We start from the raw sequence: 18,662 nt of genomic DNA on the forward strand, positions 1-18,662 counted from the left end.
CTGATGTAATTGAAAAATGCAGGCAAGCTCTTGGGCACATGGTGCAGGCCACACAAACCAGCAGTAAACTTGGGTTAAAAATTAAAAACAACTCAGAAATAATGACTCTTGGTTTAACTTTATTATGTTAATCAGCTAGTTTAGAAAGACGGCAGAAGGTTTTAGCACTTATGTTCAAGGCTCAGCTGGAAGCAGTCCATTTGGGTCACGCCAGCTGTTCAATATCACAGGCTACAGCCTTCGCACAACAGCTTGTGCTGTCGTGGTCCCAGATCTCCAGGAGACACAGTGCTGCTGAGCACAAGCCAGGCCGGCTTCTCCTCTCCCGGACCTGCTCAGGCTTCAGCCTGGAAACCTGGACCTGCAGTGCGGGAGGGGAGAAGGCAGAGCCTCTGTGGGATCCCCCTTTCCTGCAGGATCCATGCCCCCAAGCAGCTAACGGCACACCCTGGAGCAGCAGGACGAGGGCTGCAACAGGATATATGAACATCACTACTAATCCTAAGATTTTCCATTTCTGGGAGAGGGAGAAATTTCGGTTTCCAGGCTCACCTTTTAAAATATTAATTGACTTCCCTTGAGGATAAGAAGAAAAATTTGGGGTTTTCTGTTACAGAAACTGCCTCGAAGGAAAATATCTCATCAAAGATAAACATCATCAGATTTCAGAATTTTCCTGACTCTGATGTGAACGATTATCAGTCCTTCAGGGGCTTGGTCAAGTCGTTTAGGGAAGGGTGGTGGTGGTTAGGGGGTGTCCCCCATAAGAAACTGGCTTACAAAGAAGGGGGCTGTGGGAAGGGTAGGTGGGGCAGATCAGTTTTGAAGTACGAACTTCTTTCAGTTTTGGTTGCAAGTGTTAAATAATTTTTTGTTGAGTCAAGAGGGAGCTGTAAGCAATAAGTAAGCCTATTCAGTCAGTGGAGATTTTCTTTCTGAAGCTCATACATAGCATTTTGAGAGTTCATTCAGGGGTACAATCAGTTCCCTCCGAAGAATGACCCTTTTATCAAGAAAAAAAATAATTAGATCAGTATAAGAAGTGTCACAAGTGTCTTCCTGAAAGCAAAAGAGAGGAATCTCTATTTAAACATTTTATCTAATTTTATATCAGGAATGTTTATGGGTGCATCAGCATAGAAGTACAAGAAACATTTTAGCCTTGAATCAAAACTCTGAACTAGTTTTCAAAAGCTTTAGCCCACTTGTAAACAACACAGTACAGCAATCCATACTACCTCAAAGTGGCACAGTCTGCTATTTTAACAGTTTGTTCTATAGTGAAACATCTTGGGCAACACAGAAGCAGAAATATTTCTTTAAAAAGGTCAAGCCATTTAAAGAAATTATTCAGTTATTCTGCATTTCAAAATTATAGTCAAATCTCAGTAAAAATTGTTTAAACATTTGTAAAAGCTAGCTATAGTAAACTGAAATACTGAATTGAACTGAGTGTGCTTCTTTTGTGTGCCAAAAGTAACGTTGGTATGTTTCCCTGTGTGCTGAGTATAAACTGTATCCTTGCACTGAAAGGTCTTTACAGGATATACAATTGTAAGGAAGAGAAATTTCCTGAAAATTTAAAACCTGCTTAATTATTATACACTACCCTTTAAAACAATCTGTCCATTTAAGACCATTACAAATAAAGAAGAAATATATTGTCTTAATACCTTAACCTAGCAGAGATCAATTATAAGCAGAAGCAATGTTACATCCGAGTCAAGTCTCATGAAAAGATCTTAAAACGTGTATGGTTAACCATGTAATTTTCTCTCCTATTTCTTTTGTCTTTTAAACTACCTTGCAGATCTCTCGCCATTTTTTGAAGAAAGCTTAATTACTCAATGCTTTTCCTGCAGATTCAAGCGATTGGAAAGGCAAGAATGGGTACGAAACAAAAGGGCAAGCATAGCTACACATAGGATGTTCCAAAGCTGTGCAAAACCAAGACAGAGTAGCAGGATAATCAGAAAAACTGTATGATGAGGACAGCATTTCTTCATTAGCAAGTAATTAAACAATACAAAAGTACCGGTGTGGATAAACCATCACATAGCTGCTTGGAAGATTTAAAAATGGAACATTTTCCAAATAGTCAGCATAGACCTTACAAACTTTACCAGAAGAAACTCCAATATAACAAAATAACGTTACATGAACGGGTTAAATCTGTATTTCCTCCTTAGGTGAGTGCTCCTTTTTCCCCAGATAACCTATGAGGACAATATCTGAGCTATAACCTTAACTGCTCATGAGTATTTGCAGAGAAGAGCATTTCCAAATTTCTTCTTCATTTATGTAGAACACAGAATTCGCACTGTATCAAATGTGTGACATTTACCTTTCCCTGGGGTTTCACAAGGACTGGGAAAGGAAATTAGGAGGTTAATGGGTTGGAACGGGGACAACTTTGGATAAGAATTTAGGAGGAGGCCTGAGAATGACCTTGTTCTTATTAAACATGGTAAAAACAGGGTTTGCCAAGGCTCGACTCTCCCATCATTTCAGCCAACAGTAGGCAATGATAGGCAATACACGGTAAGGCGAACAGCATTCAAAGGGACCATTCATCTGATGATAAAATTAAAGTCCTAAAGATTTTACCTCCTGAACCAGGGGAAAAGTATGAGAAAGTGTAGCCACAAGCAAGGGGAGAAGGCAATTACAGCCCTGGACAGGTGCGCGATATATAAATAAGGTGTCTACACAAACCTTCATGAAATTGTTTCCTAGTCAGCTTGTTGCAAAACTGAAGTACAATGCTTCTAAAAACAGTCTCAGGGCAACAAGTGGGATTGATATGGCCACAAGAAAATTACCTTAGGCATCCAGTTTTTAACAGAGCATTCAAAATCTCAGCTACCCGTCAGCTATAAAGATGCCCAATCCACGTAAGGGCTCTGATTCTTACTTTGCAATACTATCTTGGACAGACCTGATGAAAAAGCCAGTGGAGCATGATGAGAAAGAAAGAGCCTGTACTGAAGATGTTCAGTAGATCGACATAGCCTAGTGGTTGTCAGTCTCCCGTCTAACCAGTCTCCTCAGAGCCCCAGGTATCTCAACAAAACTCAGTCTTCTGCACCTAATGCATCACAAATGGAAGTCAAGTGAGTAACTACTGGGAAAGCTTGGAGAAAATCAGATGTACAGGTAATTGCTAAAGGCTCCAGTTTTCGCAGAAGCATTTCGATAGAGCAAGACCTACTCACAGAGTTAGAACATTCCTGTAATACGTGCAGAAGAAACCATGTTATGCTCAATAAATAACACTGGGTTTGGATCATTTCTAATCCTGACAAACTTACAGTGCTGAAGTGGCAGTAGGCTATTTTTACCAGTAACTTTAGAGAAAATTGCATGTCATTTAAATTTTAGCACAAGTGAAACCATGTCTCCCTTGTTTTACTTGCAACGCTCCTTTTAATAAATCAAATAAATCAAATCTTTGGAGTTCAGTAACTCTTAAGACTCAAGTCAGTGATATTTTACGAGAAGTAGGAATATCATAATTCACGCTATTTTTTTCTTTAAAAAAAGAATGCCAAAAATTATTCTCAAGTGTATTTTGCTCAAGAATTGTCAACCAAGGAAATTGGATTTGGGGCCTGTTCCTTCAAACCAAATATGCATTAATTTGCATACAATTTGTCACAGTAACCAGCTGGTTTAGAACATCACCTACAAATGTCCCAACATTTTTGTTTGTAAGAACTAACACTGCTGTTCAAAGCTCAGTATTGGCTCCAAACAGTACATAACAGTCATAAACATTGCTGGCAAAAAATGAGTCCATTCTGAGGAAAGTAAAACATAAATTGTATCATGTATTTGGCACACAGGTAATGTTGACATCTGTATGCTATAGCTGGGCTTTAATTTTTGTCAGGTGCTTTAACATACATAGGCATTCATTGGATAGTTTCAGAACTGGCTACTCCAATTGTTACAGGTCTTTGGCATTTCATGTTAGAACCCTGGTACTGGCCTGGGAGAAAACCTTTAATTTTCAAAGTAGGTTGCTGGTGGGTTTTTTTGTTTGTTTTGTTTTGTTTTTTAAGGTTTTACTTAAAATTTCTATAACATTTTAAAATGTAATTTTCACTCTTTATGGAGGGAGGGGAATCACAGGAAATTCTGTGCTTTAACAAAATTTTAAATGTAGTGTAGTTCAACAATAATGAAATAATACAAAAATTATATCCTGACCCCTGAAACTACAGGGTTTGTGAACTAGAGAAAGAACACCATTGTATAGTTCTGATCTCCATATACTGAGAGGATTTTTTATGCAACCATAAGAAATATGCATCATTGTGGGCCAGATATATAATTAGGAGATTCTTTTACACAGAGAAAGTGCCCTTTGAACCAAGAGATTGGAGCAGAATGCCAAATCCCAAAGGGAATGACATCTTCTGTTTTTCCAGATTACTTCAAAATGCTTGAGCTACAATTCTTTCAGCAACCGTGCTGCCACCAAAATGTTTCTGAGATACCCCACACAGCTCATGCCAGAAAATCTCTTTATAAAGCAAAACAAAGAACTACTCTTGCTAAATATACTGCAGAGCAATTTTAACTATGAAAAAATAGCCACTGACCACTGAATTACAATGGAGCCTTTTCTCCTACTAATTCCCTGAGATGTCTTAAAGACAAACCGGCATTTGAACTCAGATTATCTTGCAGTATACCAGAATCTTCTAACTTTATAACTTCTGTGTCCACGTGTGTACGTGCGTATGTATTTTTTAAGTGAGAGAGGGAAGAAAAGAAAGATCACAAGAACGCACACAGGTTACTGCAAGAACACTTATTTGAATAATCCTTGTCCTTTACCCAAAATTTAAAAAATCTGTTTCTTTCACATGGATTTAATAGGAACAGTTCTTAAAATTTTCTGTTAATGTTTTAAATGAGCTGAATATTCAGCAAGGACCACTACAGGCTTTGATAGAATAGTTTGAAACACAAGTCATTATAAGACATATCAATTCTAATTTATATATCATATTTTAAATATTAAATGTAATTCACCACACACCATATAATCCCAAGTAGAAGTACCCTATACTTTGAGCCTCCTTTGCACTTCTATCTGGCTCGAAAGAGAATTAGGTCATCTTCCTTCTAAAGCCAAAGCCCTTGAGAGTATTTTAACCAGAACAAGCCTTTAGCATTAAAGAAAAATGCAGGGTCACAGGAAGTTAACATTTCAAAATCGTATTTTGAAAACAGTACAGAAGGTTGCCCTTAAATATACTGGCAGATGGTAACAAGGGAAGGGAGCTAGAAGTAACTGAACTGTTTACACTTTTCAAAACCAAGCACAACCAGAACTTTAAAAAAAAAAAAAAAGAAAATATTAAAATGTTGAATAAGAATTTTCCTCTGACCTCGGTTAGCAGTCAGAATGTCTATTTCTCCACAACTTTCTTCCCTTTTTATACTTACACGAATAACTTTGGTTTTGGTAGAGCCTCCTATAATTAACTGTGTTTGACTAAAAGCTGAATTTCATGTGTATGTCTGCTATTAAAAAAATCTGTTAAGAGTTACATTGTCTATCCAATAATTATTGTCACAAACCAATAAGCATATGTTTTCAAAGTTTTAAAATAGCCATTGCTATATAATTAGTTGCAATTTTAGAAACATTAAAATTCTCAAAACTGGTTTAAATACATGACATTGCACAGACACCAATTTCTCAACTACATGAAACCCAAAGGCATATGAGTACCCCTTGATCACAAGCGCAGAACCCATGGCACCAGGCAAAAAACATCATTTGGGCATATTCTGAACAGCTCATGGTTAAGACTGAAAAGTAGAAGCCATGGGAGACAAGCTCAAAATGATTACTGCCTTCCTTCTGTGAACCCAGCAGGAACTGTTCTCTCTCCACAAAAACTGTTTCCCAACACTTATCACTTTTCTACCAGCTTTCTTAATTAGAGACGGCAATCTTAATTATAAACACTCTTAAACACTGTTGGGGTGCTGACTCATGACCTCCTCCTTCTGTTATAGGACCACTGCAATTTAAAGATTTAACTGACAGTCCAGAATTTTCTGTTACTGGTCTGATATTTCTCTGTAGTGTCATATTGAACTGTGTCCTTACCCCTAATAGTTGTTTTCATATATGTTACATCTTGGCTACATCAAATAACAAAGAAGTTAGAAGCCAAATATCTTGAAACCAAGAATTCTGAAACTAGCCAGACAAGCTGTAATATAAGGACAGAAAGATACACTAAAGTTATTATAAAGTCTGGAAGATTTTGGGAGAACAACAGACTACCAAAACCAGTGATAAAGACACTGTTCATGCACAGAAGAATGAAATGGATGCAAAGCTCAGAGGACTCAGACATTTGAATGATACTGCATTGTAATGTAACTTCTGGCATCTCTCTGGTACTTTTGTAGAAAGCATATCAAAATTTAAAAAAAAAAAAAATCTGAACATACTAATATGTTCGACATATCGACAACTAATATTTAGCACCTTGCATCAGGTTACAAAAGAGAACTGGCATTCACCTCATTTAAAAAGAGCAATCAGCTTACATTTAGCCACAGCATTTAGCTGAAAGGCTCTTCCTCTGTTAACAGCTTAGAAGGGTGAGCAAATAAACATAAGAGTTGATTGAGCCAACAGGCTGGAACTCTCAGCTTCTATCAGGCCAGGAAACAAGAAACAAAGTGTCCTTACTCTTTGTTTCCTGCATGCTCAGTAAGTCAAGAAAACAATACTTTTAAAGGTTAAAAATATAAAGCCCATCAGGTTTAAAAGTATGACTTGGTTTCTTTTAAAAATCTTGTATCTGAAATTCTCACAGATTTAACTATCTGCAATATCCATTGTAATAGACTAAACAATTTAGTCAACAATTTTATCAGGTAAATGCATTCTACTACCAAACAGGTAAGCTGTTCTGCTTTCTTACCGTTGTCTCTGTTAATCCACCAACAGACACTGAGAGACCCAAAAGCACATAGTATTGGTATGTTGGCAAACCCAAAAGCTGGGTGATTCGAGGGAAAGCTTCTGAAGCAGCATTCCAGTTTAGAGTCTCCTTCTCTGACCTGGGGAAAGGGGAAGAAAAAAATAATCTTGTATGTGTGCACTGCCTTTCTTCTCCGTACATTCCTATGATAGCTCCTCATCCTCAAGCAGCACGTCAGTGAACAAAGTCTCTGAATTACCTAAAAATCAAATTAATCATTGGTCTTTAAGCGTAAGGGGAAAATACAAATCAAAACTTCAGCCACTCTCAGTAAAGTGAAGCAATCTTCAAGTCCTTGTTCTGATTCAGATAAGGGATTTGAACCACAGTTTCCTTTTCACATGCACTTTTCTCTACACCAAGAAAACAAGTTCTCTTTCTTGTGCTCCATTCTTGTGTTCCCTCCCACCAACCTAGTCAACAACTGATACAAAGACAGACTTATCCCAGGAAAGGCTGACACACATCCACCCCAGCACAGATCAATCAGCAGCCTAGCAGACAGAGCACTTCCTGAGTTACAGGAGGTTGAGATTCTGCTGAACAAACAGAATGCAGACACAAAGTTGGAAGTTCCTCATCCCAATCAGGTATTATAATCACCATTCAGGAATGAGTTGCTCTCACTCTTGCATTAACTAGAAATTCCATCTTGGAAAACTACTGCAACTAGAGCTTGGTTAAAATAATGCAATTCATTAAAAATTATCATTATGATCATTCAATGTTTTCCAGTTGGGAAAAAAAAAATCAGGAAGGGGCACTGCCAATAAATTCCAGCTCTCACATTATGAAAAGAAAATGAGATTATAAACCAGACATTTCATAAACAGCAGGATTACCAAAACACAGCTCCCAGCAGTTCTGTTTTACCAGTGGTCTCCCATCTACTACTGACATGATCTCTACCATCCACCATGAAATTGGCTGACAGGTTCAGAAATTATTGGGGTTGATCCAGAGAAAGACTTATGCAGCATGACCATATAAGACCTATCTCCTTAGAGAACTATGGTTTTAACAGGAACTCATACTATTAAGTTCTTCTTTTGAATATTTTATTTGTTTATGCATCTTCATTGGACACTTCAATGAAAGTCTGACAAACAGCACCAAATACTCCTCCGTACACATATTAGGCATTTGGGCACAAAAATTACATCTGGTTGCTTGTGTTAGGTGTAACTGTGTGCATGTATCTTTTACCACCACTGATTTAGGATATGTTTTTCAATACATTACCTTGGAAATATCCTCTCTAGCTCTTCTCGATGAGGTATGTGTGGAACTGGAGGATGGTCAAAATGTAAAAGAGTAAGGAACACAGATCCTGCATGAGCTCGAAATTTATCTATTTTTTCAGCTGACTGTTGAGCCAGCCAGCACATAATCTGTTTGCAACTACAAAGAAGAAAACAATTAATCACATAATTAAATCAGTAGAATGAGTATTTAAATTGTTTCAACGACATCAACATCCTGCTATGAAAGTATTCTGGTTTAACTCTTCATAATGAACGTACAAGTGATTTAAGACATCAACATGGTGACAGAATCTTTAAAGCTTTATCTTCCATAGATCAATCAAAAAATCATTATGACGTTAATGTTACACAGTATTTGATATTCACATACCACCTTTCATCCAAAAAGATATGAAGGTGCTTTATAGTTTGGATGAACCGCTGCATTTCAGTTGGAAATACAGCAAGAACCTTGAGAAATTTTCAAGTAGAAAATTGCACATGTAGCAGAGGACAAGGTCTATCCCAAATCTCATATATCCCAAATTAATCACTTCTTCAACTCTGGCTAGTTTTTAACAATATCCTATTTTGCCTACATTCATAACTAAACTCACAGCTACAATATTGTGTTCCACAAGGCCCTTTACGCCTTCAGAAAGGACATCTAATGACAGTAAAACCAGCTAGAATTCTTTCAGTTACTGCCCAGTAACCAAAAGACCCAGTAAGACCCAGAATATTTAGAAAATACGATCCAGTGCTTTTCTAAGTTTCATGTGAATAATGTATTGTTTGCAATAGACCAATACGAGGAAGCCCCTGGACAACAGGCACTGGTTGAGTAGTGTATTCCTACAGAATCCAGTATTTTCCTTCAAAGCGTCCTTCTAAGTTTGGGGGTTTTTAAATTAAAAAAGAAATCATGGATATATTCAGCTAACCATTGGGCATGCTCTGTCCATAAACCAACACCATTACTAGGAAAGTTTTGCTGCAGCTCAAGCTATGCTTAAAAACTGGTAAGTATTCTTTTTTTTTTTTTTTCTTTTTTTTAACTATTAGGAGTATTGTACCATGAAATTAAAGATCAGAAGATCAGTGTAAATTATCTTTTTCTGCATTTCCTTACTAATAGTTCTGTAAAGAAGACAGAAATGAATACAAACTCCTCTCCACATTTTATCACATTCCAAATTAATGATACAATGCTTTGGATAAGCAGGCAAGTTTGCCTTCTATTTAAGTGAACAGCACAGGCAAGCTCCACAGAGGCGGCAAGTATAGACCAAATCTCACAGATGCACTGCATTTCAAAGGTGGGACTGCCACCCGGTTTCTCTCAATAAGGTTAGTCTCTCTGAAAAACAGATTCAATATTCTCAGCATCTGTATGGGTGTAAGCTTGATGCACTTCTATCAAAAGTTCTGTCACACTCAATAAAGGGGTAAGACTACAACATATAAGCAATGCTTTCTTGTAGGGACTGGAATGTAGTTATAAGAGATAAGACACAAAAATAGTACAAGTAGCCTACATGTTGGCATTAATTAACTCTGCTTCATTCTGAACCAGCAGAAGCGTCACTTCCATTAAACTCGTCATAGCAGCTTCGCGTACCCTGTTGAAACAGAGATACATTACAGTAGTTACATCAGTATTTATTTAAATAAATACATCAGCAGTTAAATTAGACACTGGCAAATATTCAAAATAATGAATGCGTTGACCACTGAGAGCAGCTATCTTATTTTGGGGAGGAAGAGGAGTGTGTACAGCTGTACACCCAAGCCCCATTCTATGAAGTGATGCCCACATTGCACTGAGGGTACAACAGTCATCCTAGTTTCCAGGCAAGCCCCCTGCCTCACCATCTTATTTTTTATTTCAGCCAGATGTCGTCAGGTTTATTCTTTATTTTAAGAAGGTTAAAATTTATAATGATTATTAATATTTAGTGTGCAGGTAGATATATTTAAACCTAAGTGCTTTGTCTGCTTCAAATCATCTTCTAAAAAGGCCAAACCACATTTTGACATTAAGATATTTAAGCACTGTTAAAAGTGTCACATTCTTGTAAATTTTCAAGCTTAATATTTCCAACGTTAAAAAGAATTGTGACTCAGAACAGCTTAAATCTCTATGCTAAATAACAATTAAGTTTTATGAAAAAGATTAGCTAAAGTAACGCTAAGTTGTGCTTGAAGTGCATCTTTATTTGGTGAAGATTTTCTGCCTTCAAAATGTCTAAACAGAATATTAATATAAAAAAAAGATGAAGAGTATAATTTCAATCAAAAATAGAAAAGAACATGCTTGTTTTAAACCACACGCCTTGTCAATACGTGAGTTGTTACAAGTAGTTTCTTTCTCAAGACATAGGCAATACTATGGCAGATCCTCAACTGATCCTGCAGAAGATCAGGACCAACACATTCATCACATTATTCACTCATGGTAATCTCATCCTTTCTCAGTAATAATTTAAAAAAAAAAAAATAAAAATTGACAAGGTACACCTGCCTACTGTGAAAAGTAATATTCCTGTTTCTAATTTCCAAAACAAGCTGAAAATAGTTGCTTGTGCAATCTAAAACTGGGTGGGACATTTGTTATAATGGTAAAAAAGGTAAATTACATCATTTTTTCCTAAGTAGCTTAATACTGTATTAAGTTTGGCAACCTTTCATCAAAGTTATGTTTTCCTACTTTTTCATATAGTATCTGACTATTAGATATTCAAGTCTAACACCTGTAGACAGATTGGACAAGTCCCAGCAAACAATCTGTCAAAAGAAATGTAAGGTTTGCATATGGAAAGTAAAGTTGCTTAAATTTTCCCACGATTCTATTAAAGAAAGACAAAAATTACACACCAAAGACAAGGTCTCTCCAGCAAAATGGCAATTCTTCCCATATCTTTCCATCTTAGTCAATGGTTTAGAAGAAACAGAATGAGAAAACATTCATATTTGAGAGGCCACAGAAGTATTTAGCATCCAACAGTTTGCTATGAGAAAGGATTCCCCTTCCCCCTTTAATTTACATGTTTCTTGACTTGATTTTGGCTGGCATTGCAAAAGAAGCTTAAAAAGAATCTGGTGCTCAAAGCACATTTGAATTTTAATGGGTGTTGGGAATTTAATTTCCTCAGGATTTCTTTAAAAATTTCCACTTTGTAGAGTTTTGGTTTGTTTTTAAATTAAGACATAGACAGAAGGATAAACAATAGGTATGGGGAACTTCAGTGAGAGCTGTCAGATGTGGAAGTTAACTTGAATACCTAATTATACATAGCCAGGTTCTTATCTACTTCAGCATCTCACCTGATTTTGAAAGCATAAAGCTTAGTATCTCTTCCCTTTCTCTGACTCCCCACCCTACATGGTTGCTCTTACATTTTCTTGCAGCTACACCTGTCTCTCTCTTGTGTTCCTACTGCATTCCCTGGGCAAGAGACCCATTCACCTCCCTTTTGCTTTTTTGACAGCTGAAGGAGGAGCAGAGGGAAAGCCAAGCCCCTTCTTCCCCTGCACAAGCTGGAAGGACCTGCTCTTGATCCTTACTAGTTTGCATCCTTGTTTCCTCTTCTAAGTTTGAGATGTCAAACATGCCTACTTTTTTCTGATTTCTTGTCCTGTGTTAGTATTTCCCTGTTGTATGACAATTTTAACAACCAGTACTGAAGGCTGAGGAGCTGGGTATCATTATACAAAACAAGAAAAATACAAACACGTAAATATTAACTCAGGCTGATAAGAGTAGTCTGGATTATTTGCCTTATGTACTTTTCCAACACATTTGTAAACATTGTAGTGAAGTACCCTAAAGGAACTAGGCTAATAATTTTTAAAAGTGCCCAATACTAACATGGCACAAAATATCTTTCTTCTACTTTGCACTGTAGAACTTACACTTTACTTTCTGTTCAAAGACAGAGTAGTTATAAATAACTCTTGCAACTCACTCTGGAACTGATGAAATCTCAGTGACCTATAACAACTTGGTAGAGCACAAGCATTAAAGTTTGACAGCAGTATAAACTGCCCAGCAATTGCTGGCAATACAAAAAATGTAGGTTGATACATATTTCACAAAAAAAAAAAAAAAAAAAAAAAAGCACAATCACAACTTTTCTTCCTACATAAGACAATAGTTGGTTATAGCATGTGTTATAGTAGTTCTGATTCTTCATGGTAATTACAAATGTACTTCACAGCACCCGCCCCTGTGTTCAAGCTATCTAATAAGCAATCCTAAAGGGGACAATGCCACTGTAATTAACTTATTTTCTGTTTTTAAAGCAAACCTGGGGCTACCAAGTAGAATAACAACATTAAAGTCAAGAGTGCGTAGGACAGAATTCTAAAACAGACATAACCAAAAATTTGAGCCTAAAGAAAAAGCTCTCAAACTCACACAATGCATACTTGGCGTCATGTATTATTATACCGGATTTGAACAGCGATCAGCATGCAAGGCATGGCTGCTGAAGCAGAATACAGCCAATGCTTCAGAACGGGACTGTTTCGCTTGCAGCAGGGAGGAGGGAGCAAGCAAGTGACTGAGACTGTTTTGGCCACAGAAAGAAGTATGACGAGCAAGGAGGAGTGCACATCCTCCCTTAGAAGGTCCAGCTAACGTCTCGCCCATTGTAGCCTTCCCAAGTCAGCAATTACCATCACAGGTCGCAACCATCATCTGTGAGCTCTGCCAGCTTTTCTATAGCCACAACATAGCTAGTTTGGAGCCCTTCATTTCAGTAGTCCTCTATCCCTCCTCACCTGTTGAGTCACAGCTGCTAATTACAATATAGTAGATGCCACTCAATTAAATTAAAAGGAAATTAGGTTTCATGTTCATACACTACTGTTGAAAACACCCTTCAAAGAAGGGGACAGTGACTGAAAAAATGTCTAAAACAGTTACTTCATACAAACACTCTGCAAGGATATGACTGAAAATAAACACCAAAGCCCTTCATGTGACTCAGCACTGTTAGACAAGAGCTTCTTCAATAAACTGGGAAAATAAGGAAATCTTTTCAACCAACAAAATTATTTCATACCAGTACTTTTCAGGCACTCCCTACTTACTGCCTGGAATGTAATAAAAGCATAGTCAGATACTAGATCTGAACAATCAACAGGTTGTTAACTTAAAATCCTGAACACGCATCTCTGTATCCTGAAACGCTTCATATAGTTGCCAGACAAGTCAAATACATATTACCATACCATACAAACAGTATTACCCGTACTGTTAAACAGGGCTGATAATTTATGTATAGAATCGTATCTAAAAGCAACATATATCTGCATATTTTTGAATTATAGTTATGGATTAAGACAATAAAATTAAGAAGTCTTTGTCAAAAACAGCATCTTACTCAAAATCAATTTCCAACAAGTAACAGACAATTAAAATTAATTTATCACATTCATTTACTTAGTTTATGGCTTCTCTATACAAGGATTAAGTGTAACTGCTCTGAGCCTTCTACATAGCAGCAAAACTGTCATATATTATAAATCTACAGATACTGTATTTATTCCTGAATTCTGATAATTCAATACTTTTTATTAACAAGTACTATTTCAGGCTGGGCATATTTGTGTTTATAAACACATGCAGAAAAGCACTCTGACAAGACAGCCTGTATGTTTCCTTAGTACTCATTTGATCCCTAAGATCCATATTTCACATGGTTTTCTCACCCTGTAACTACAGGATAGTAGAAGCGAATAACATGAAACCTTCATTGCTGCTCTGTCTACCACATTCAAAGATTGCAGGAACTTCCAATCAGTAAGTGATGTTACATCTCCAATTACAGCTTCTTCAGAAATTAAACACAAACCCCAAGAAGAGCATAAGCCTTTATAGTGCTTTGGTTCATCAATTTAGAAATAGCCTTTTCAGGTCACTGTTACTGAAAGAATATTCAGATGAATGCTGTGTTATATACTGAATCTTATTTATATATTAAGGGAACTGTGAAGACTGAAGAATGTCACAGAAATATGACTGCTGCAGACTTAATATTATACCTATTCTATAGACTTCACATTAGTAGATACATTCCTACAGACTTATGATTTAATTATGCTTGCAATCTCATAGCTGAAATAATTGAAACCCTAAACTTACAAAAGAGTCAGTAATACAACAGCACAATTGATAAAGTTTTCATCCATCTCAGAGTCACTAGCCTTGAAAATTTGTCACTAACACGTTATGCAATTGCTCCCTCTCCTGGCAAAAAATCCCCACAACACAAACATACAATAGGAGAGTTCACCAAGTAGGAGAAAATGTGTTATTTCAAAGAAACAGAAGTAATGTTTTAAATCTCTGTACTTTTTACAACTAAATACATTCTTAATAGTCACTAAAAGAAAATTATGTCATCCACAAAACCAGAATAAGACTGAACTCCAGTTCAAAACACAATAGTCCTCATCTTCCTAACTTCCAAGGCAAGGGACAAATTCTTGTCAGCCTTTCCTTTCCCCCAGTGTATTTCAACCTATACTTAAATCTCCAAAAGCTTGGAGCTATCTATTTCGAACAGGTTTTGAAAAGACATCAGTTTTTAATTAGTCATCGAACATGACAGCTAAGTTTAAGTCTCAGTTTGTAAGGCATCTTACCATCCTCCAACATCTCCTCGGCTGTCTGTGGTGTAGTCCGTCATACCACTAAGTAGTGTAGCATAAATCTGAGTAACGTTATCTTTGCAGACATATTCTTCCCGAGTTCCTTCTCCATTTACACCTATTGTCTGGCAAACCCTTTAAAAAGAGAAGAAGGGAGGGGAAAACCACAACACTAGCAAGGAGAAACATTAAGATCATAGCTTTGTTCTGTTGCTTAATAAAATTCCCCAGACATAAAATATTCTAAACACCTATAATATCTGCTACAAACAGTATGAAGAATATTTCTGAGCCTACTGTGTGGTATTTGACCTGAGGATTTCTGATCAGTGTTCCGGTTTAAAGGAACACTGGCAAGCTAAAAAAAAAAAAATCAACAGATAAGCAGATTGGTTTTATGTCTGTACTACTACAAAAAGGAACATGCTTGAAGTACCTGTCAGTTTTTGAACTCTCCTTAAAATGAAGTGAGTGAGAAGAGCAAAAGACTAATACAATGTGCATTGAATTTGATACTAACAAGCTTCTTTAAATTGAAGACATGGGGTTTTTGCACTGTAACAGTTTAAGACCATATATACTATGATACTATTAACACTAACTACACTGTGGCATGTCAACATAGAAAATACTCCTTTAGAGAAAAAGTACAACTTCTTTAAACCAATTCAATCTTCTTACTAAAAAAGTGGAAAAAAACATATATTCTTCCTCCTCACTAAACTGCAGCCCATGAGAAAGGTGATCTATAAAATATACCCTAGCTAGTCAGTTAATGGATTAAAAAACCCCACACGACCATCAGAGTTGTACTCCATCCTCAGATGTGTGATAATCCTCTGAATCAAAGATGTATTGAATAATGGAGATACATACAGTCCCACACTAAAAATGTGCATGTCATAGTGTAGCTTGATTTCAAGAATCATGCTACAAGCTCACAACAGAAAGCAGAATGAACAGGAGAAAGCTTCTAGAGAAAGAATTAAAATTAGACAAAACCAAACATACTTTGCAATTGCTATCAGGGCATCTCTTCTGGCTTCTGCAAAGCTCACGTCTGCAGGGGAAATTAAGGTAACTTTTTTCAAACCTTCCAAAACCTGAAAAAATATAAAAATTGAGATATTTAAATCCAATGCATTATTTATGATACATGTTACATTTAGGTATCATATTAAAATGAGCTCAATCATGTATGAGAGAACCAAGCAGGCAACAGTGTTTGGTTTCTCACCAGGACTTGTCAGCCTGCCTTACTTCTCCCTTCGGACAAATGTTCCATGGCAAAGGTATAATTCAATCTCTGGCTTTTCCATTAACACTACTAAAGCAGGACTAAACTTTAATTATCAGAATCTATGACAAGCTAAACTCATGATGATTTTCTGGAGTTACTGTATATTAGAATCCAAATCCCTTTCACAAAGACCTTTAATTATGATCATTATTATTTATTTGATTACCATCATAGGTTTCATTCAAAAATACCATGTGTCCTCTTCTCATTACAATCACTGTATTTTCTCACCTGTTGGAGCCTGCCCTTTAGCAGAAATCTTGGAAGGGCCCCAAGTGCTCGTGAAAAGCCACAACGAATCATTTCCTCTGTGTTTTGTAGTTCTGAAACATACTGTGTCACCAGCTCATCTAGAAAAAATACAGTTGCAGAGTGAAAAGCAACTACCACATCATTATCATTACATATTTGGCTAACAAAACAATATAACAGGGAAAGATCCCCCAAACAGAGCAGCTAGAAAATTTTATAATTCATTAAACTAAAATACAGAATACCATTAATTTCCTACCAAAAAAAGATAAAAATTTTAAGATGTTCACTGTTACATGAATGAATTCTTATATTCTAAATATGAAGTCAGATTTTTAGACAGAATAATCCTAGTCATTCAGAGAGACAAAGTTCTCAATTTTAAAAAGCTACAATGTTTTAAAAATCCAAAGAATAAGTGTAAGCACAAATTTCTATGCAAACACAGGGGAACAAGTTCTCTTATATTTACAGGTCATCATTTTCCATAATTAGACAAGTATTCTGTGTTAGGAAAGAGATGTCTCTGGATTTATGAAGGTCAGATATTCGACAGTTTTCCCCCAGAAAAGTCTTAATTGGACTCAGGGTTTAAACACACACACAGATCATACCAAAGCAATGAGATAATTTTATATCACTTTTTATATAACATGACAAAAATAAAGTTGGGCTTTTTGCAGGAGAAAGCTCAAAAGGAAGTGCCCGTTTTGAAGTAGGGAAGCTGTGCTCACATTCTGTGCACTGTTAAATAACAAAACAGGGACAATCGCTCTACAAACAGTAGCACAGACAAAAGGCGCAAGAATAAACTGAACTGGGCATGGAAAAAGGATTCTCAACAATGCAGTGAAATGATACAAAGAAGAAAATGAGGATGAATGAAAAAGAGAAAAAAAAGTCAGGAATCTATCTATGTATTTCTACTGTAGTCTTTATCATAGACTTAACAGACAATACTTCCTTTACCAGATTTTTCAGCTACTATATTAAACTCTTCTGTAAAATGCAGAGAGAGAAACAACGTACTCCAGGAAAGCTTCTAAGAACCACCAAGATAGCTGCAATAAACAGAACTCTGGTTCAAAAAGGAGAAAGGTGGTCTTATTAATCGCGTTACTGAATATGCACTTTTTAATCCTCAAAGAAAAAGAATCAAGAGATCCTAGGAAGTTTACATAATTGTGCCATTGCTTACCATCATCTAAGATTTAAATGATTGAGCAATATTTGCTAGAGGAAGAAAGAATAGTTAACATAAAAAACTACAGATTAATCATAACTCATGACTGACTTTTTTTTTTGTTTTTTAAAGTTCCTATGCAATCAGCAGGCCTCAACTAGTTCCTCAGATCAGGGAACTAGTTCCCTGTCCAGAGGTTAGCAATACCTTCATATAAGCACATCTATTATTTAAAAATTTCCAAACCAGGGACTGTAAGATAGAGTCTTGAGGCCATAGGAAGATGCAATACTTGCTGAAACAGCAACACGATCTTAGACAGTAAGACTATGACAGTATTCCCTTTGATTGATGTAAATTTAAGATTGACATTTTAGCCAAATGACATAAAATTAAGACATGGCAACTAGCAAACGAGCAGGTCTTTGCTTTTAACTACTTAGTAATTATGCTAGCGAGGGTAATGCAAATGTTAATATTCTTCTAAGAGACTTTAGCTTCATAAAACAACAGGTCTATGAAGCATCTACAATATTAATTCAACACAACCCATCCTGAAATAGTATTAAAAGAGGAAGTCATCAAATCCACACCAGAACACCAGAACATTTTAAGACAGAAAAAATAAAACAAAGAAAAGGTGAAAACAGAGTCAAAAGGAGTGATTCAATAAAATTGCAGTCTTATAGGGACAGATTTCAAATGCTGAATCAGTAACATATCTTTGATTTGTGTTTTCATTTTAATCTGTCAAGCCATAGTGAAACACTGGTTAAATTTTACCAAAAGCTTCCCCACCGCCCCCAATCCCCTTAATCACGTTTAGACCTGCTTTAACTGACTTATCTAAGGCACCTGCATTGTCATTGAACGTCTTCTGCACTGTAGCTTCCACACATACATGCATACGTCAGACATTATGGGGAGGATTTTTAGTAGTGGATTTCAATTCCACAACATACAGAATTTAATGGTCATGAAATACATAGTTTTTACTGGCA

At 36.4% G+C, this 18,662-nt stretch overlaps 1 protein-coding gene across 4 annotated transcripts in view; it reads right to left on the bottom strand.

Moving 5' to 3' along the window:
• TBCD (tubulin folding cofactor D) overlaps positions 1–18,662 on the bottom strand; it is a 131,501-nt gene that overhangs the window by 16,773 nt on the left and 96,066 nt on the right. For all 4 annotated transcript variants that reach the window (XM_030013158.1, XM_030013155.2, XM_030013157.2 and 1 more), the window contains exons 28-33: positions 16,458–16,576; positions 15,938–16,029; positions 14,921–15,061; positions 9,805–9,888; positions 8,265–8,423; positions 6,963–7,101 (exon numbers count right to left, since the gene is read on the bottom strand). In XM_030013158.1, the coding sequence (XP_029869018.1) occupies positions 6,963–7,101; positions 8,265–8,423; positions 9,805–9,888; positions 14,921–15,061; positions 15,938–16,029; positions 16,458–16,576 (734 nt within the window). The remainder of the gene's footprint in view (positions 1–6,962; positions 7,102–8,264; positions 8,424–9,804; positions 9,889–14,920; positions 15,062–15,937; positions 16,030–16,457; positions 16,577–18,662) is intronic.

The sequence above is a fragment of the Aquila chrysaetos genome, chromosome 5, assembly GCF_900496995.4.
Source record: "Aquila chrysaetos chrysaetos chromosome 5, bAquChr1.4, whole genome shotgun sequence".
NCBI classification, from domain to species: Eukaryota; Metazoa; Chordata; class Aves; order Accipitriformes; family Accipitridae; genus Aquila; species Aquila chrysaetos.